This window comes from Heloderma suspectum, chromosome 2 (assembly GCF_057233095.1).
Source record: "Heloderma suspectum isolate Gila_16-S chromosome 2, 16-S_ref, whole genome shotgun sequence".
Classification (NCBI taxonomy): Eukaryota; Metazoa; Chordata; class Lepidosauria; order Squamata; family Helodermatidae; genus Heloderma; species Heloderma suspectum.
In genome coordinates, this window is record NC_139459.1 from 221,697,902 (window position 1) to 221,718,688 (window position 20,787).

At 48.5% G+C, this 20,787-nt stretch overlaps 1 protein-coding gene across 2 annotated transcripts in view; it reads right to left on the reverse strand.

Moving 5' to 3' along the window:
* QRICH2 (glutamine rich 2) overlaps positions 1-20,787 on the reverse strand; it is a 62,057-nt gene that overhangs the window by 31,497 nt on the left and 9,773 nt on the right. The window contains exons 2-8 of one of the 2 annotated variants that reach the window (XM_084838174.1): positions 19,884-19,988; positions 15,863-15,934; positions 15,245-15,358; positions 8,173-10,084; positions 6,867-6,961; positions 4,651-4,754; positions 2,029-2,143 (exon numbers count right to left, since the gene is read on the reverse strand). In XM_084838174.1, the coding sequence (XP_084694300.1) occupies positions 2,029-2,143; positions 4,651-4,754; positions 6,867-6,961; positions 8,173-10,084; positions 15,245-15,358; positions 15,863-15,934; positions 19,884-19,988 (2,517 nt within the window). The remainder of the gene's footprint in view (positions 1-2,028; positions 2,144-4,650; positions 4,755-6,866; positions 6,962-8,172; positions 10,085-15,244; positions 15,359-15,862; positions 15,935-19,883; positions 19,989-20,787) is intronic. The other variant, XM_084838173.1, reaches the window with a different exon arrangement.

Below are 20,787 nucleotides of genomic sequence, written 5' to 3' on the forward strand. Positions count from 1 at the left end.
TTGCAGGATCAGGCTGCTCTAATTCACTGGGTCCTATCTGTGTTGCCCCCTTTAGGCAAAGGCAGGGGAAATCTAAAGAATACGTACAGCCACAGTAACTGCATATGGCAGAATTTAGCAACTCCTGTAGGGCTGAGAATTTTGATTATCACTTCAAAAATAAAATCCACACTTGAGCAAATACCTTGACCAGGACCAGCCAAAACCCACCAAAATGTGCAAGGCTTTTGAGTTCTCCAGAACTCTTCGTCAGGCTAAGTGGTTCAAAAAGGAGGGGCAGGAGGAAGAAATCTGGAGAACTTGAAAACTTCCACATTTTGGTGGGATTTTGTTTTGTCCTAGTAAAGGTATTGCCCAGCTGTGGATCTGGGGGGGTGGGGGTGTTTTTTCTTCTCAGCACAGCTATCTTTGTTTTTGTTTTTTAAAATGAAGTTTCTAGAACTCATGACTATTAGCTCCAGAAAGAACGTTTCCACTGGTGTCATTGGGAGCTTCCCCTCTGTTCCCACCACCACCCATGAGGCTAAGGGCAGCTTCAGAAGGGCAATCTTTGTCAGGACTGCAGTGGGAAAGGAAAGCATTAAGTCATCCTTCTCTGTGCACCATTGTCCTTATGAAAATCTCCCCCCACCCCTTCAGCAGCAGCAGCTATTAATGGTCAAGGAGGGGCACCCTTTCACCTGGCACAGCTTCCTGAGGCCGCTCTGTAAGTATCTAATCGCCTCTGATGCTGAATGGGCAAAAGCCATGTCCTTCATGTGTGCACGACTGCCACAGGAAGGCCCTTGGTGGGGGCGGGACTTCCCCTAAAAATCCACACAGTATGGCGGAAGGAGGGTAGTCCAGGAAGACCAAGCTGGATGGCAGTAGGCCTGGGGTGGGCAACTTGCAGCCCTCCAGAGGTATCAGACTTCAACTCCCATGATCCCTCACACCACTGGCTATGTTGGCTAGGGCTGATGGGAGTTGCAGTCCAACAGCAACTGGAGAATCACAAGTTGCCCTCTCCTGCTGTAGGCAGTAAACAGGCTTGCCAACCAGCTGCGGGGGGGGGGGGGCACAATCAGAACAGGCCTGGCCGCCTCCTGTTTGCATAGGTTTGATATGAATAGATCAGCAGATGAAGCCAATGGCTGGAGATCAGATGGCTGTCGAAGGGAGAGCTAAAGCTTGCCCAGCCACCCCCGTTTCAAAAGTTGGCAATCCTCGAGGTAAAGGCTCTGCAAGGCAGCAGGGAAATGAGGCAGCAAGAATCTTCCCCACTGGGCAGAGTGTGAGCCAAACTCCCTATCTAGATTGGATTAGGGAAGGAGCTTTTCTTTTAACAACCTAAGAACAGGGAATCACACGCCGGGATCCTGCAGCCCTTCAGCAGGGGTTACAGGACATATATGCTGCTGCCAGGCCAGACGGGAAGGAAAGAGGCAAGGAGGGCTATGCCAGCTACCTTATCTACCTGCAAAAACAAGATCTCCCCTCCCAAACCAGATCAAAGCTGTCCCTCGGACACTCCCCAACCATCTGCACAGGGCCTGCTTGCTTACAGCGCGCTTGCAAACTCCTGATTGTGGGATTGCAATTGCACACTTGCAGACTCCTAAGCCAGAAGCTGGACTGGAGCCAGCCATACCCATGAGTACAAGAAAGCTACCAGCCATCAACAATTGCATGAGCCCACCTGCACGTCGCAGAGCAGGCTTGAAGAAGTGGATCTGGCGAGCTAATCACCAAGAAGGACTCATTACTCCTCTTCACGCTTACTCTTGGTTAACCGCAAGGCGGGTGTCGACTTAAGGCTCTTGTGGAAGAACTTGGACAAATCCTCTTTCCTGGAGTTACCAGGCAGACTTGCCCCATGGGCAGTTCAGGCCTGTGCCATTCCTTTCCCTATGAGAAAGACCCCCTCTCACAATGGGCAAAGAGTTTCAGGGAGAGGACATCGGGGAAGCGAGCGCCCCTGAACGCTGTCCAGGTCTGACCCTTGGCAGCTGGGAAGAAAACCTTGACAGTCTGATTTTACTTGCTGACCTGTTCCTGGAGGTAAATGGCAGTGTCAGTCACTGACTGTTCCAGCGTGGCTTTGCCCAGATCCTGCTTTCTTCTCAGCTCCTTTAGCTCTTTCTCTATATCCTGCACTGTTGCTCTGTACCACAATAGAGAGGAGTCACTTGCCAGGCAGGAAAACATTGATTTTGGAGTGTGCTTGTGTCCTTTGGCCCTTACAGAAAATCATCGGACACACACATACCTCAAAGGCAGCAAACTGCGGGTAGCATGTGGAAACCAGGCCATCAAGTGCCTAAATGTGCCTTCCTAGCCCACTTTTCCCATGGTTTCTCTGCATGAGGTGGACGTTTGCTTTGGCTTGTTTACCAAAATGCAAAATACCCCAAGGGTAGGGGAAATCAATTTCACATCCCACTACTTCCCCCAGAAATGTCAAGGGCAGGTGAGGAAGGAATGGGCAGAGGTTGGGCCTGCATGGCTACAGAATAGAGCATCCTTCTCCAATCCTCTAGATGTTTTGAATGACAACTCCCAGCATTCCTGACCACTGGTCATGCCAGGTGATGCTGATGGGAACTGTAGTCCAAAACATCTGGAGGTTGGGGAAGGTTGAATTAGAGGCTTCTAAGTTTGGTGGTAGTTGTGGGGCTTAGAAATCTTTCTTTCAAGCTTTACAAATGATGTCTTAAGGGGTGCCTTAGAGTTGTCAGGTGTCCCTTCTTTGATTGGAATGTCATTTATTCTATACATCCCTTGAGTCAGGAAAACATAAAGGACCTTCCTAATTTCAGAACATGGCAGATCCATCAAAATGTAAAACACCCACATGGCATCAATACTGTGTCCCTTCTCTCAGAGGTTTTGATCCAACAACTCTTGGTTCTTCAGCCCATTCACGCTTAGGGATGTGGCTCCCATGCCTCTAGTTGGAAGTGTGGGAAGGCCCCACGCTACTATGATGAGCACCAGTCTACAGGAGCCACATGGGCAGGGCCCATTGTGTGAGTCCTTCCGAGCTGGTGTCCAGGAGAGGTGAAGAGACTCTGCTCAGGCCCAAGCTACCCATTATGAGGAGGCCCGCGGGGGCTGCCATCCCATATCACCATACTGATGTCTCCCTGGGAACATGTGGGTGGAAACAAAAGGGAAGTGATGTCATGCATGGTGACATCACACTATACATTTGTTTTCAGCTGTTTGGGAGATGCAAGCCAGTAGTGCCCATGAATCTCCCCAAAACATGTCACTTGGGCCACACTGCAGGAGGGAGGCCCACCTGGGAAGGTTAATACCCTGGTCCTCTCCAGACCTCCTCCCGCTGCTAAAACACAACAGGAGGAGAAGCTCAGCCAGGTCTCAGTTCCAGCCTCTTGTTCTAGTCCATCCTTCCCCATCCTGGAGCCCTCCAGAAGTTTGGGACTTCAAGTCTCATCAGACCCAGCTAGCTTGGCCAAAAGTCAGGAAGGCTGGGAGCTGCTGTCCAAAGCATCTGGGGGGCACCAGGTTGGGGGAAGCTGCTCTAGTCTTAGCCAGTTTGCTTCCTAGACCTCCTCCTCCCTGTGAAGGTTTTCTTCTTAGTTTTGGTATGATTAAAGGATCTTCTGGGATGCAGATCCTTTTTTAACTTTCCGGCATTCAACAAGCATATGCACTCCACAAGATGCATGCAGTGTTGATCTTGATGGGGCCTCCTGCCATCACAGATCAGTGCATTATTAACCAATGAAACCAAAAGGTAGGGATAAGACCAAGTGCCTTGAGATGTCTGACAGCTCCGATTCTAAATCAGAGTTGGAGCAGCTAGATCAGGGGCCAGGGGAGGGACCCTCCCTAGCGAACCAAGATCCTGGGAGAGATTCTTCTGAAGACCCCGACAAACAGATGGCTCAGGCTAAGTCTGCCCCCTCCCTCCATCGTCAGAACTCAAGTTTCCGAGGAGGAGGAGGAAGAGCGGCATGACTTGAGAGACACTAGGGCGTGTCGCAAAGCAAAGAGGGGAAAAGTTAGGGGCAGGGCTCAGACGGGATAGCCACTCTTGGAAGCTAATGTAGGAGGGAGCCACCCTAAGGGAGGGACATCGTTGTGAAGCAAGTCTGGTCGTGAGGTTTACGGCAACTTCACTACCATCCGGGTTCATCTCCTCTAATTAGGGATCGCAGATTAGTTATGTAGGGGCCTGAGATAGTCTGAGAGTTTCCTGGAATCTGCATTTGTAAAGAGGCTAGTTTCTAGTAAATAAAGTAATATTAGCCTAAAGCGTTGTCTCCCTGTGGTGTTGATTGTGAAGGGGGAAGGATGTTCCATTTCTGACACAGAGACTGGATTTGCTTATTAGGGACTTCCTCTAATGCAGGGGTGGGTGACATGCAGCCCCTGGGCAACATGCAGCGCCTGCTACCCACTGCTGAGGCCCTGCCACCCTCCTGTTGCCCCCATTGCCCTCCCAAAATTAAAAAAGCGGCATCTGTAGCGGTACAGAACACCAAAAGGGTTAAATTTAGCTTGGAAACTAACCAAAGTTAACCACTGTAGAGTTCTTTAGCATTACAGAGTGATTTGTCGCTGAATTTTGGTAGCAAAGCAGTATTTTAGGGGGCTTCTGGAAGTTCCCCACCCCTGCTCTCATGGCTAGTAATCTTTTACCTCAGATAACCTATCTGCATGTTGATCTGTCCAGCTCCTTCCACTTTCTCATCTGCATCTGTTGTTTCCAGTTCTCCTTCCATTACCTTCTCAATCCTACTTAACTAGAACCACAAAGCGGGTGGGGTGGGGTGTCAACATTCCTGTTTGCCTTAAAGAACTATGGTCACACAGAACTCAAACTTCCCTGCATAGAACTCAAAGAGGTTTTCTACACGAGGCTGTTAATCGCTGTATCTACTTTTCGTTTTGTCGCAGAACTGAGAACCAAGCTCTATGTCAAGAGCTTTTTCTTTCCTGCTTTTCTACAGCAGGAAAGAAAAAGTTTTCTACAGTTTTCTATATAACCTCTAGGTGGAGCTGTGCTATAGCAGAATAGCACAAATACACCAGTAGAAACAGCGCTTTCAGAAATAATACCCCATTTCCCCCATTCTAAAAAACACCGGGAAAGTGCTCTGAAAAAACAGAAGCCAAACTGGACGATCACGACAGTGTCTAAAGAAGCAAGCAATCACGAGCACACAATAAATGCCTCGTGTACATAAGCTCAAAATGGGAGAAAAGGGAACCGGTGACCCTGCAGATGGTGTTTGACTCTAACGCCCATCAGCCAAAGCCAGCATGGCCATGGCCAGGAATGATGCGATCTGTAGTCCAAGAACATCAGGAGGGCAGCAGGTTCCCACCGCTGCTCTAGAGGTTAAGGGAGTCTTTCCTAGGGGGAATATTAAACTGGCGGATTCACTGGCAAGTGAAGAGAAGCATCTACCTTGCCTGTACTGCTGGAGTTCCAGCGGCTGAGCTTCATATTTAGAGCCAGGAAACTAGACCGGATTGGGAGGTCCAAAAAGACAGAATGAACCAAGGATCAGGGAAAGACTCAAGGAGACGACAATAGTTGGGATCAGGTGAAGCTTGTTGAAGCTGGGTAACCACTGTGATGCCGGGTTCCCTGCTGATTGATGCCTTATTAAGACATCTGATCCCTGAAATCTTAAGACAGGTAACCATTTGAGGAAGAAGCAATGAATACACTCTTGTGAGATTGCTGCAAATGGATCTATCTCTCTGGTTTTACTGAAAGGGGCTCCAGGTGGGATTCAGGGGTTTGACCGAAAAGGCTTAGTGCTCATTAAAGGCAGGGATGCAGAACCTCAGGGTCCCAATCTGGCCCTCCAGGTTTTCCCAAAAGGCTCCACCCCCTTTCCCTGGCCCCACTCCTTTCTTCCAACCATCAATCGTTTGGTGGTTTCCCAGGTTTTGTGCGGGCTTTTCCTCCATTCTAAAAGGTTGACATGCCTCTCCTAAAGCTTAGTTACGGGCAGGAAGAGCTTTAGGCTAAAACAGGCTGGGTTGGGGGGGGTCAGCCCCACCCTTTTGCCTTTGGCTCCACCCATCACCGGAATGTGGCCCCTGAGAGTTTCTCCTAAGTGGAATTCAGCCCTTGGGCTGAAGAAGGTTCTGCACCCCTGCTCTGAGGGCTGTGGGTTGTTCCCTGAATGGGCAATTCCCCGCAGGTTTGAGGTGTGAGACCAAGTGTGAGAAAGAGCCGTGTCACAGGCTGAGAGAGAGCTGCTGTGAACTGGCTGAAGCCCAGCATGCGTCTCTCTCTGGGGTACTGATGTGGTATAATTGCCTTATAGAAATGCCTCTTTACCTCTACGCAGGCCGCTGCTTATATAGGTTTGAATAAAGCAAATATTCCACAGACAGCATAAGTCTCCAGCTGCTCTGTCATCCAAACGAAACTAAGGGTGCAATACTATGCATGCTTAGAGAGAGAAAAGTCTTACAACACCCAGCATGCTCCAGCCAACATGTAGGAATTTTTCTCTCTCAACATGCACAGAATTGCACCTTAAATCTGGTAGCACTGCCTTTGGAACTCCTCAGAGCTCAAGGAGGTGCAGAGCACAGAACTACATAACCCACACACAGAGTTACGCACTCTGCACTTCACCATGTGTGGCTGAGATATATATTTTGTTTCACTATATTAGCTGGGTTGGGAATCTTTTTGGATTGAACAGTAGGGGAAGAAACAAAATATATCAATAAATTAAGTGCCCAAAGCACTGAGAAATTCGACAGCAACGCATGCAAAGCTTTAGGAAAACAGACATGCAAGAATGTCTTCTGAGGACATGGTGCTTCTGGGGGATGAGCAAACACCCTCTGAGAAAACCCAACTGCAGCCATTTTGGCTGCCTCACCTTCTCTTTCTCAGTTTTCAGGTCTTCTTCCATAGACTTGACAGCAGCAAGCCTGTCAGGAAGGTCAGGCGGGATGAGGGCAAAACTCCTATAAACTATCCAGAAACAAGGAAGGAGAATTAGAAATATATTTAAGTAGGATCTGTCGCAAAATGTTGCCACCCGCCACAGCATTCCCTGCCTACTGAACATGCTCAGGCCACATTGGTTGTTTCCCACTCCCTCAGGGCTTTTCTCCCTAAGGTGGGGGTGGGGGGTGGAAGGATAATTTCGCCAATCTTGGGATTCCCCTAAGCCTGCAGATAACTCCCCCTTGCGAGTGGATGCTGCCATTTTGGCTACATAAGGACTGGCACTTGTAGAATGAGTTTGCTATTAGTACAGACAAGTGGCGCCTGCAACAAAATGTGGCAGTGTGGAGTGCTCCTGTTCAGGTTGCCAGGCAGCCAACCATGCCCCCTTTTTTTAGGATACGCCATTCACCTACCACACTTCTCCATGGTATCCCCTGCACCTTCTACAGTCAGCCAGCATTCCACACCCACTGAGCATGCTCACTCCTGATTGGGCCGTTTCAGGGTTCCTACCCTGAGGGATTATCTTTCCTAAAGCGCTTTGTATACTTTTGCAAAACGTGGGTTTCCCCAAGCCTGCCGATACCTCCCTTTTGGGCGCAAGAGGTGCTTTTTGCTTTGCTACAGAAAGACTGACACTCAGGGAAGGTGTTCACTGTGTGTCTGTGTGCGAATTGCTGTTTACATGGTTTAACTCAGCCTCGTCGCCAAACAGCGGGGCCAACACCCCAAAGCCTGATATGTTTAGTTGGGCTTAAAGGTAAAGGTAAAGGTGTCCCCAACCAGTCGTGTCCGACTCTAGGGTGCGGTGCTCATCCCCGTTTCTAAGCCGAAGAGCCAGCGCTGTCCGAAGACGCTTCCGTGGTCATGTGGCCGGCATGACTGAACACCGAGGTGCACGGAACGCTGTTACCTTTCCCGCCGAGGCGGTACCTATTTATCTACTTGCAATTTCTTGCTTTCGAACTGCTAGGTTGGCAGAAGCTGGGACTGGAGACGGGAGCTCACTCCGTCACGCAGCACTCGGGTCTTGAACTGCTGACCTGCCGACCTTCCAGTCTGCAGTTCAGCGTCTTAACCACTAAGCCACCGCAGTCCCTTTGGTTGGGCTTACCAAAAAACAAAAAACAAAAATACTGGGCCAGCATTGTTGGAAATCTGCTCAAACAGCTTCTGCTGTCTGCCAAGGAGGAAACGTCTGGAAGAGCATCTTGTACACCTGCAACCCGTACTCGCATCTGTGAGGAAGTCCTGCAGCCTGCGGAGGTCGGCGTGGCCGCACTTGTACTGGTCCAGCAGGCTGATCTGGTCTTTCAGTGTGTAGTAGAGGTCGGTCAGCTGGGCGAGCGAGCGCAGGGCATCCACGGTATCCGCGTAGCGGGCTGGGGCCAAAGTGGTCCCGGAGGAGGGGGTCTCGGAATCCTGCAGAGGGGTGGTGGAGGGGAACAGCGGAGATGCTGGGGGTGTAGCGCCAAGAGCAGGTCCAGGTGGCACCATGAGTTGGCCTGCTGCAGGCAATACGAGAGATGTCCCGGGCTCATATCCAGGAGGCACCGTCCAGGGAAACACAGGCAGGCCAAAGTATCCAGCTTGGGCATCAGGAGGTCCAAGCTGGGCTCCAGGATAGAATGCAGGGTGGGGCAGAAATCCAAGTTGCGCCCCGGGAAATCCAGCCTCGGCTCTGGGATAAACACCCTGGGCCCCAGGAGCACCTGGCTGAAACTCGGGAGCTCCAGGATAGCCTGCCTCAGCCTCAGGACCTCCAGGCTGGGCCCCCGGACCTTCTGGCTGGGCCCCGGGACCTCCTGGCTGGGCCCCGGGACCTCCTGGCTGGGCCCCGGGACTTTCTGGCTGGGCTCCGGGACCTCCTGGCTGGGCCCCGGGACCTCCTGGCTGGGCCCCGGGACCTCCAGGATAGGGTGCCAGAGCACCAGGATAGGGTGGCTGAGTGCCAGGAGCGCCAGCATAGGGTGCTTGGGCTCCAGGAGCCCCAGGATAAGCGCCAGGAGCCCCAGGATATGATTGGGCTCCAGGAGCCCCAGGATATGGTGCTTGGGCTTCAGGAGCCCCGGGATAAGCACCAGGAGCCCCAGGATATGGTTGGGCTCCAGGAGCCCCAGGATATGGTGCTTGGGCTCCGGGAGCCCCGGGATAGGCCCCGGGAGCCCCAGGATAAGCACCAGGAGCCCCAAGATATGGTTGGGCTCCAGGAGCCCCAGGATATGGTGCTTGGGCTCCGGGAGCCCCAGGATAGGCCCCGGGAGCCCCGGGATAGGCCCCGGGAGCCCCAGGATATGGTTGGGCTCCAGGAGCCCCAGGATAAGGTGCTTGGGTTCCAGGAGCCCCGGGATAGGCCCCGGGAGCCCCAGGATAAGCGCCAGGAGCCCCAGGATATGGTTGGGCTCCAGGAGCCCCAGGATATGGTGCTTGGACTCCAGGAGCCCCAGGATAGGCCCCGGGAGCCCCAGGATAAGCGCCAGGAGCCCCAGGATATGGTGCTTGGGCTCCGGGAGCTCCAGGATAAGTGCCAGAAGCCCCGGGATAAGGTGCTTGGGCTCTGGGAGCCCCAGGATAAGCGCCAGGAGCCCCAGGATAAGGTGCTTGGGCTCCGGGAGCCCCAGGATAAGCGCCAGGAGCCCCAGGATAGGGTGCCTGGGCCCCGGGAGCCCCAGGATAGGCCCCGGGTGCTCCAGGGTAGGGTGCCTCGGCCCCGGGAGCCCCAGGATAGGATGCCTGTGCTCCAGGAGCTCCAGGCTGTGCTCCTGGTGCCCCTGGGTAGGCCCCGGGAGCTCCAGGATAGGCAGCTCCTGGCTGGGCCCCCGCATAAGCAGCTTCCGCCCCAGCAAGGCCAGGCTGGCCTCCTGGCTGGCCTTGGGCTCCGGGAGCTCCTGGCTGGGCCCCCACATAAGCAGCTTCCGCCCCAACAAGGCCAGGCTGGCCTCCTGGCGGGCCTCGGGCTCCAGGAGCTCCTGGCTGGGCTCCAGGGAGGCCTGCTCCTCTTGGAGCCCCCGGTGCGCCAGCCTGTGTGCCTGGTGGCCCTTCTCTTCTGTGAGAGCCAGGGGGCTGCATTCCCGGAGATCCAGGGGTTCTGCTTTCGGGAGAGGAGGTAGAGCCAGTTGGGGAGCGCTGGGCTGGACTTGTCTCCTGGAATAAATGGAAAGGAAACAGATTTAGTGACAGGCAAAATAACAGGATGAATTGGGAAGGAAAAGGGTTGGGCAGATGGTAGGGGCAGCAGGGAGGGGAAAGGGCCAATATGCAATATTAAAAAGGAATTTTCTATCAGACCCAGCATGGGACAGATGGAATTATCAGAGGCCGCTCAAATGATCTGAGAATGCAGGCTAGTTTAGATGGAACGGGTGACAGAACAGCCTTTGGCTTCTGACATTTATGGAGCATCCTTGTGACAGAGCAGGAGAAGTGACGGACTCAAGACCAAGGCGGTCCAGCTTCAAAGTCCCTGTTCAGCTCAGCCACAAAGCTCACTGGGCCAGTGACACTCTCTCAGTCCAACCTACATGATAGGGCTGTTGTGAGGATAAAAGGTCGGGGTAGGGAGAAGATGTACATAGCTGCCCTGAGCTCCTTGGAGGAACAGTGGGAGAAAAATGTAATAAATACATGAAATAAGGATGTTTCTCTAGTGATGTCTTTTCATTTCCCACATCTGAACAAAATCAAATGGAAACACCCCATTAATCAGAGCATATATTTGATTTTAAGAATGTGCTCCTGCATAAGCTTGCACAGACCAAGCTTGTCTGATATAAAAAGGCGTTCTTAGCATCATTTCCGAAAACCCCCATAAACTGTCCAACTGCCAAGGGTTGCTAGGGTGGTGGATACAAGGGAGAGGGCCTTTTCAGTGGTGGCCCTGCACCTCTATAATCAGTTTCATCAGGGGTTCATCAGGCCCCTTCGGTGCAGGTCTTTAGGAAAGCTCCGAAGACCCACCTGTTTTCCAGGCCTTTCTGTAGCTCTTGGGCTTTTGGTTTTATTGGTAATTTCTGTTTGTATTCAATTTTATTTGTAATCTCTGTTTTTATGAATTTTAATTTGATTTTTATTGTATCTACTTTATATGGTTTTTATCTTGTATGCCACCTTGAGGGGGTTCCACCCTTCAAGGTGACCTAAAAATAATTGCAAATAAATACATTTTAAAATTGCTCAGGGGCAGTGGTTGGGCAATTTCACACAGAAGCTTGCAAACTTATTATTGGGCCACAATGGAAGTAGGGCAATGCCTGTGGTTCCTTGGTGGTGAGAGGACAGTCTGCACATTCTCAGAGGCAACCTTTCTCTGTACACTTATTTCTCATGCCCTAGGCTGACACTGAAAATAGGTTCCAGAGCTGAATGGGAGAGACCTAAACCCCAGTAAAATCTCCCTTGAGGTTTTCCTCAAGTACCCCAAAGAGTTAAATCCCTGGCCAATTCTCCTCTGATTTGCCAGCCTTCAACATCTAGCATCTGAAGGAAAGTTATGCAGGGGAACCACACGCTAACTCATCCAGAGCTTTCTTTGTTAGGGAAACACTGTTGCTCTTCATTTCAGAAATGGATAATCACTGGAAACTATCACCCAATCCTGCACTTAAAAAAACAAAACAGGAGTCCTTGATTTACAGCAAGGCCCCCCCAACTTTTTTGAGTTAGTTGGTACATTTGGAATGCTGAGTGCATCACGGGTGCTCTCACAATATGGCTGCCATTGGGGGAGGCCTTGCCCATTCATACAATGGCTGCCATAGTGGGCATGACCAGTCACAAAACACTCATTTCCCAGAAAGCAAATGGTGAGACTAAAAGAAAAGTAACTTGCTCAAGAACCTACTTACAAGGCAGCAGTGGGGTCTGAGCTCCAAAACACAAAACCATTCCTTTGAACCCAAATAAAGACAGTGCTGGAGGGCAGCACTTAACTTTGCAGCATGCCTATTTCCCAGTTTAAAAAAAACAAACAAAACACTTTCAATTTTAAAAATCTTAAGAAATAAAATGAAAATCAGGAGGGGTAGGGAGCCTGGCTGACACCAAGAAAAAAGTCTGCAGGCACACTGGATCCCACCTGCATCACACTGGAGAACTCAGATTTACAGCTCTGTCTTAGTCATGAAGACCTGCTTGATTTTAAGTACAGACACAACCTGGAAAGTAACCTTCTGCTTCACTACTGCCCAACATCACACAACTATAAAAAGGTGACTGGGAGACTGGAATGACACCGATTCATTAAATCAGTATCCACAAGCCAAAGGAGAACATTTCATTGGAATGATTTCCTTCTGTCGAGACTGATGTAGAAAAATGAATCGCACCTTATAGGAAACATTTCCTGTATTTATTCATTTCTATGTGCATCTCAGACTGGACCACCAAGGAACTGAATCTCCCAGATTAAACAGCCACTAGTCCTGATGGCTACATGCTACCTCCAGTTTCAGAGGCTGTATGCCCATGTATTCTAGTTGCTGGGGAACATGAACGGGAGGGTGCTATTGCACTCATGTCCTGCCTATGGGTTTCCCATTAGGGAAGCTGGTCAGCCACTGTGAGAACAGAATGCTGGACTAGATGGACCCTTGCTCTGATTCAGCATGGCTGATCTTATGTTCCCTACAGTCACCTTGATGAAATTCTTGGTTGCTAATGGCTACCAGACTAGTGCTGCTTCAATACAAGGCTGAAGTAACTGGTTACCTGGCAGGTTTTGTGTGAGTTCTGCCACTGAACTGCTAGCCAGGATCCTAAATATTTCACAGTTTGCTGTTTGATGAATTCTGTGATACGTTATGAAGCAGCCCAGAGCTAAGGCTTTTTGTGAATTCTGGCTTTTTGTGGCCCAGAGCTTATGCCCCAGGCCACAAAAGGGCAGCAAAGGGCCTCACCTCAAGCCAGAGACTGGGAAGTAAATCTACAGCCAATTCCAAGAAAGCAGTGGTGGTTTTCAGATACGTCGTTTGTACATGCACAGTGACCCACAGTGACGAAACTATTGTACCACTTTGCAACAGTTAATTATTTTGTGGATGCCTGGCTGTATATCTAAATGCTGGCTTTCTGGGCACTTAACAGGCACACAGATTTTACCCTAACTAGCCTCATGGGGTACTTGCTACGCTGTGACTCTATGAGAAGGAAAACATGCATGATGCTTAGGCTGATGCTAAATGGGTGTCTGAGAGCTGTGCTGGTTTAAGTGCCCCTCAGGGGGCAAAAGGGTAGCCCTGAGGTATCCTCAAAGATGATATGATACTGAAAGATAAAACCTATATTCTCTGGTGCATAGAACGTGTTCCCCCATGACTAACAGAACTCTACCTGATTATGGTACTTCATCCTTTTAGTTGTTTGTTTGTCAGAATAAACAAGCCCGTGGAGCATTTATGCTCACAAGACATAATGTTCTACCCGCCACAGTACGCCAGGGCAGTTTTTTGAGAATTCCATTTCAATACAGATTGTGTCCAGGTAAGGCGAGAATCCCTGAAACTCTGACATGTACTTCTATACTGCAATTTGTTTTCTGATCTGGGATATCGAATAATTTATGCTCTTATGACTAGTCTAGATGAAAGACTGGTTGAAAGACTGGTTATGCACTATCTATTAGATAAGGTCCCATACATTCCAGAGCAGGCTGCATTAGCTAGTTATCACCTTTTTTATGTTATCACCTTTGGTTTGTAACAAGATGAAGACCTTTTGGTTCATCCAGGCCTTTTAAGTAATCTTGCATTTTAAACAAAAGCTTTTAAAAGTCTGAGTTGATAACTTTCCTCATGTTTCCACTGCTGGAACGAAAATATTTTGGGGCTGCATTTTACTGGTTTTATTGTATTTAATCACTGCATTGTATTTTAATACTGTGTATTATTCTCAGTTTGGTAAACCATCCACAAAACATATGTCAATGGGCAGCCACATAAATATGGCAAATAAATACAATAGAATAGAATAAGAAGCCCCAGACCGGGCTGATGAGGGGCCTCTCATCTTATCCGGATTCTAGGAATTATCCCAAAATTAACATCAGCCCCACCCCTTTAATGCTGGCCATGAAATGTTGAAGAAAGGTGCACCAAAGTACACCAACAGAAGATGCTTTTCTGTACACAATGAAGGTGTGAGGCCAGAGTGAAGGGGATATGTAGGAATGAGGCTTACAATGTATGTCTGTGCATTGACCTGGTATTATTATTACTACTACTACTACTACTATAGTGCCTTTTTTTGCTAAAAAGCCATCAAGGCGGTGTACAACAATTTAAAACAATAAAACTCTGCAACAATAAACACTAAGGGCAGCATCCTTTGCTGCCTGTCAGCTTCAGGGCCCACCATTGCTCTTGTTCTGCATACGGCCACCCCCAACAATTCTGTTCTGCAAGCGGTCCCCACCACTTCTGCCACAGCAATTTAGCCCTTCTGGGTGGAAGTCTCAAAACGAGCGGAAACACTCGTTTCTGGAAGGGAGCAAGTCGGTGGAGCTCCCTTATATGAATCATAACAGAATCGCATGCCGCTGGTCACTGCTGGATGTTATTCAAGAACATTACATTAATTTATTAATTAAATTTCTTAATCACCCATCTGGCCATTGACCAGCCGCTCTGGGCAATGTACAATAATACAACAGTGTAAAACAATAAAATTCCACATTAAAACATCGTATTTCTAAAAATACCCTAACCCACCCCAAATGCCTGCCTGAACAACCACATTTTTAATGCGTGGCGGAAGCTCATGAAAGAGGGGGCATGGTGGAGTTCCCTAGGGAGGGAGTTAGGAGTTAGTTTGTTTTTATTGTTACAAACAATAAAAGCGTTAAAATCTTAAAAGCTACATACTTTAAAAAGTTAAATTGAAACAGTGCGTCTTTACACCCTGTCTAAAGACGAAGAGAGTTGGGGCCAATTGTGGTTCTTAAGGGAGTTCATCCCAAACCTTAGGGGCATCACAGGAGAAAGCTGTTTTGTGCGGGCCCCACAAATGGGCCTCTGCAGGTCTCTCCTGCAGCTTTTAATAACCAAGCAGGTTCATAGCAAGACAGGCAGTTCTTTAGAGATCTATCAGTCATCAAGAAAATATCAAATGGATAAATAAATACTAAAGTATGTGTGATACATTTTATCATATCCTTTTTTCAAAGGTGACAGATTTTTTTGATGTTGATGTTTATTGCGAGCCACTTTGGGCACAGTGTGCTGCAGAAAAGTGGCATATAAATAAACTAAATTATCATATACGTAGCTTTTCTTCTAGCAGTGTTCATTTGGTTTGCAGAATCCTACTCACAGGGGTCGGGCTTCTTTTGCCTTTTATAAGGACATCCTCAAGGACTTCCCACCGTACCATGTTGTTCATTTCCTCCGGGGAAGGAAATTGGCTTAGTCTCTTCTCTAAGTCTTTCTGGAGAGAAACAAAAACAATAGAAGGTCACCTTTTCTTCTCCATACAAAGTGCCAGTGAAGCCACTGCTCTTACCTTTGTTCATTCTTCATTAGGGAACCCAGATTCTGAGGCAGATCAGAAATTTCCTGACCAATATTTGGAGAGTGCATCGAAGCGGAAGACAACCATGTTATTTTAGGGCCAGTGTGGGGAGAGTCTGTGTGGGGGAACCACATGAGCTCATTCTGTGCAGTCTGTCTTGCAAGCCACACGTGGGTGGGGTCATAAGAACATAAGAAGAGCCATGCTGAAACAGACCAAAAGCCTATCTAGTCCAGCATTCTATTCCCACAGTGGCCAACAAGACTAGTAGCCATTGCTAGTCTTATCCTCCATGAGAGGCACTTTATGCACTTCTGATCCCCCCCAACCTCTCCCAAGGGTTATTTAAAGGAGACAGGGAAGTTGTTCGCCCTTTGCACACAGATTGTTCTTCTGTGGAGAAGCAGCACAGGAACATACCACATCATGATCCAAACTCAGCTGATCACTTAAGCAAGTCCGTAGCCGATCGTCAAACCCCCGGGGGTCTAACTGCAAAATGAAGGAAAACTTAAGGTTACCCCTGCCTGCACAGGTATAAGATGCAAGTCCAAACAGATTCTAAATTTGCAATAGGAGTGTGGTAAAGGGGAGCTTTTTTCCCCACACTTTCAGAATTCATAAGAACCTTAGAAGAGCCATGCTGGATCAGGCCAAGGGTCCATCTAGTCCAGCATTCTTTTCATACATTGGCCTACCAGCTGCCCACGGGAAACCCGCAAGCAGGACATGAGTGCAACAGCACCCTCCCGCCCATGTTCCCCAGCAACTGGTGTACACAGGCATACCACCTCTCATACTGGAGGTAGCTTACAGCGTCAATAGCCTTATCCGCCATGAATTTGTCTAACCCCCTTTTAAAGCCATCCAAATTGGTGGTCCTCACAACGTCTTGTGGTAACACATTCCATGGTTTAACTATGTGCTGTGTGAAGAAGTACTTCCTTTTATCTGTCCAGAATCTCTTACCAATCAGCTTCATGGGATGTCCCTGAGTTCTAGCATTATGAGAGAGAGAAGGAGGAAAAATGCCTCCCTATCCACTTTCTCCACACTATGCATAATTTTGTACACCTCTATCATGTCTCCCCTTACTCACCTCCAAAATGTGAGGTACTTGGGGAAAATCTTACCAAAACAATTACAACCCCCAAACACTTGAATGAATGCCCAGTTCACAGTAAGCACATAGCTCTGAGAGTCATTTTTTCTTCCCATAAGCCTGTGGGGAAAGGAATAAATATTTCATTTCCTAGACAGCCAAATAACAAAGGCTTTCTTCACACGGAGCTTTTATCCTGCGATTCAGATTGCTCCTTCATGGAAGTTTGAGGGCTCTTTACATGACGCCATGATCCTCGAGGGCATCTCCTGTGCTAAATGACCTTTGTTCCATTTTTAAATAGATCGCAGATAATGAGCTATCAAATTACCCCACTGTGTTCCACTTCAGTTTCCTCCATGAAAAGAGGAAAAGCGGCAAGAAGAGGAGCGAGATCAATGAAAGTTAACAGAAGACTCAGATATGGAGAGAAGGAGGGGGAAGGGGGTGGGGGAAAGGAAGCGGGTGACAAAAGGAGTCTTTGTGATCCTGCATTTAAAATGGAAGCAGAAAGCCCCGTTTTAATTTTAGGCTGGTGTAGAGATGCCCAAAGCAGGCACTAGAGAGCTGAACTGCTCTCAAGGGAGAGCCACAGGGGCTCTCTTCACACCTGGCCTTTTATCCCACTACAAATTGATCTTTCTGATTCCTGATCCTTTCCGGGATTTAGACTGGCCCTGTACACAGGCATCTCTCATAGCGCTTCCCTCCGCATGATATCTTTTCATGGCTGGGCCGAGCTGCATGGAACAATCAGGACAGAAGGGGGCTGCTGGCTCCATGCCCACTCCCCTCCCCGATCATTGGTTTCTGTAACATGGCTGATGGCTCCGCCCCATCCCTCCACTCCTCCACAGCAGGAGGGAAGTCGGAAGCAGTTCTAGTGTCCTGGATAGGGGGCTATGGGAGCTGATCCTCTCCTTCCTCCGAGGGAGAGAGAGTCTTCTCGGTGGCTTACCCCGAGGTTGCTGGCACGGCTAGTCCTTCTCTGCTAAATATGTCAGTGTGTGAGGGAATTAAATATTGCTTGCACTACTGAGTTTGACAGGTATACCGATTTCCGGGTTCCCAACTACAGAAGTAAGAAATCCACAAACAGACTTGTATACAGTCAATGCACCAAGCCATCCCTAGCACCCCCAGGCAACCACTTCATGGGGGACACCTTCTTCATTAGACCCAATTTGTTTCTCTTTAAATGTGGGTCTGCTATCAATCACATATAAAATGGGAGGTGGGGGTCCAATTTAAAGAACAAAAGAGCCATGTGGGTGAGGAGTTCTGTACTCTTCCCCCACCTGTTGCATACCTCCCTGTAGTCTTTCCCCGAGGTGATTTTCTTACCAACTAAGTTCTGTTACAAGAAATGAGCCCCCTGGGGAGAAAATCACCACACAGACCATAGGAAGGTAAGCAGTAGGTGGGGGGAAGGTTTGACACCCCTAATTCTGGCATGCCATTTCCCCTTTAAATCAGACCCCAGCTCTTTCACTATAGAGGACAGGTCAGACCCACTTTTAAAGAGACAACAGCCCCCCAACACTTCTAGCATCCAGCAAAATGTGCAAACAGGAAAGGGAAAGAAAAACAACCCCCGCAGTGACAGAATATGAGTGAATACAGACGATCCTTTACCAAGTGGTAACTTACCACAGTGAGCAGGTATCCACTTGGTAAGCTGGTTGTCTATATTGTCCTATCAGGAGGTAAGGAGAATCTTACCACTCCAGGCTCCTCCAGATTTCTGATCAGGTGCAGAATTTTGTTAAGATTTTCTAGGGCTGCAGTGTTTACCTCAGTAAATTGAATCGATTAACAATCTTTGGATTCATATAAAAAGGTGCCCTGATTAACTGAACAGGAGAGGTGTGTGTATGTGTTAAGTATTTTTAATAGAAGTCCTTGCCAATCCATGAGTGGCAGGCACCTTCTTAGAAGAAGCCATCCTTCCCCCACCTGGTGCCCTCCAGATGTGCTGGACTGCAACTCCCATCATTCCCAGCCAGCCTGGCCATTGGTTGCAGTCCAACACATCTGAAGGGCTCCAGGTTGGGGAAGGATGGAAGGAGCCTTTATCCTAATTCACCTCTTACAGGAAGGAACGCCGCTTCTGAGTTGGGGTCTACTGTGACCCTGGTGTGCATCATCTCAAAACAAAACCACAAAAACCATTCCCCCCACCCCACAGCTATCATTTTACTCAGACAAAAAATGTACACAGAATCCATCAGTTATTTAATTGACTGATGGTTTCAAACTCATATGATTAATGAAGGAAGATTTCTTTCGTTGAGTGGCTAACCAAGGAGGGGGCTTGAGGGGCTTTAGCCCTTTGCCCCTGCTGCAGTCCAGATCCAGATCACCTCCTGCCCTGTGCCTGCCATTTACATGGGGAATGAGCTCTCATTTGATCCAATGGGAGCTTCCCTCCTGACACATACAAACTGCAAGTATAGGGGGCTGTGATCTGGATATGTCCCCATCACCACCATAACAGGGTCCCAATTCAGACTGCTTCCCATTCCTGTGCTATTTCTGAAAGAAAAATGGGGCACCCAAGGGCAAACCATATGATTAACATCACAGGTAGCCCAGGCCTGGAATTTCTTAAGCTTCGGGTTTACAAAGCTTCGGGTTTACAATTTACTGGGGACTGTTTGACTTTGTTTGTTTTTTTGTTAAATTTCTATACCACCCAATAGTCAAAGCTCTTGCTGCACTGCTAGGATTTGTCAAGCTCTAACTTTGGCTGAAATGCAAACAATAATGCAGCATAATGTTGCTCTTTAAACAGGCCTGAAGGGAAGGGCACGGGACACCTCCATAACGCCCTTGGTGACACAGTCATGTGAAGATATCTGCATTCACAAGGGAGCATGGAGGGTACTCAGACAGACTGCTATGCTTGTAAATCAGGAGTGGGCAACCTGTGGCCCTCAAGACATTTTGGTTTGCAACTCCCATCCGCTATAGCCAGTGTAGCCAATGGGGAGGAATCCTGGGAGCTGTAGGCCAAAACGTGGGGAGGGCCACAAGTTGCCTGCCCCTGTTGTAAAGCAACTTGGCCATGGACAATGCTCCCTATTCCCAGCTTCTCCTTGACCTTTTCTCAAAAATATACCCCAAAAAGACACAGAGAAAAACACACACACACGTACTCAAATCAATGAATCCTATCATACAGAAACCAACAGGGATACAATATAGATGAAATATATGAACAAATCAAAAAGCAAAACAACCGTATCTTTTAAAATAAAAAGGCCAGCAAGCACAGGTTAGATGGGCCCAATGGGAAGCAGTTAAATGGAAAGAAACAAGAGGCATGGAGTAGTTTACCATGGCTAAGTGATCCTTGATTTTTTGTACTTCATCCTCCAAGTTGGTTGTGGCTGACTTCATGTTGCTGGTCTCATCTAACAGATCCTGCAGCACAGACATGGCCTACAAGACAGACAAAGAGACAGAGAGAGAGCTCAGTATTAAGTTATGGACTCCTCTAAATGTTGGCTTAAAGATGATTTTCAGCTTACAGAAGCCTTTTGCTTTTCTAAGCTCTCTGAAGGCCAACACAAAACAGACATGCCAGGAGAACCCCATGATCCGATCTCACAACTCCCCACCCACACCCACTTTACTGCAAAACAGCTGTGGAAATGGGGGTTGCCCTGGGCTAAACTGCACCCAAAAGGGGAGAAGAGGGGGGAACAGCAATAGCACCAATACAGCCAAAAAAGAGAAAGAAGGAAAGCAATCCCCCAAGGTACTAATATAGGACATATTTGTAAAATACACTCACACACCTCCAACGGCTGTTTAGATACCTAACATGATTTTACCATTTGATTAAAAGCCTTTACTACTTCTGAATAAGTGTTAATACCCAAAACACTTTAGGACAGGAGTCCCCAACCTTTTCGGACCTGTGGGCACATCTGGGACTTTGAGAAACTGCTGTGGGCACCATTACAAAATGGCTCCCATGGAGGATGTGGCTAGTCCCATAATGGTCACTGTGGGGACCTAACTAGTCAAAAGAGGTGTGGGCAGAGAAAAAGCAAGGCCAGAGGCTGTGAGTCAAGAGAAATAGCAAGATAAAGGGGTGACTGGGAGATAAAGAGTAAGGCTAGGGGCTAGGAAGAGAGAGAAAGCTGGCTAGGGATGGGGAAGGGAGAGAAAAAGCATGCCTATGTATAATTGCTAGGAAGTTGTATTTTCATATAGAGACATTTCGTATGTATTC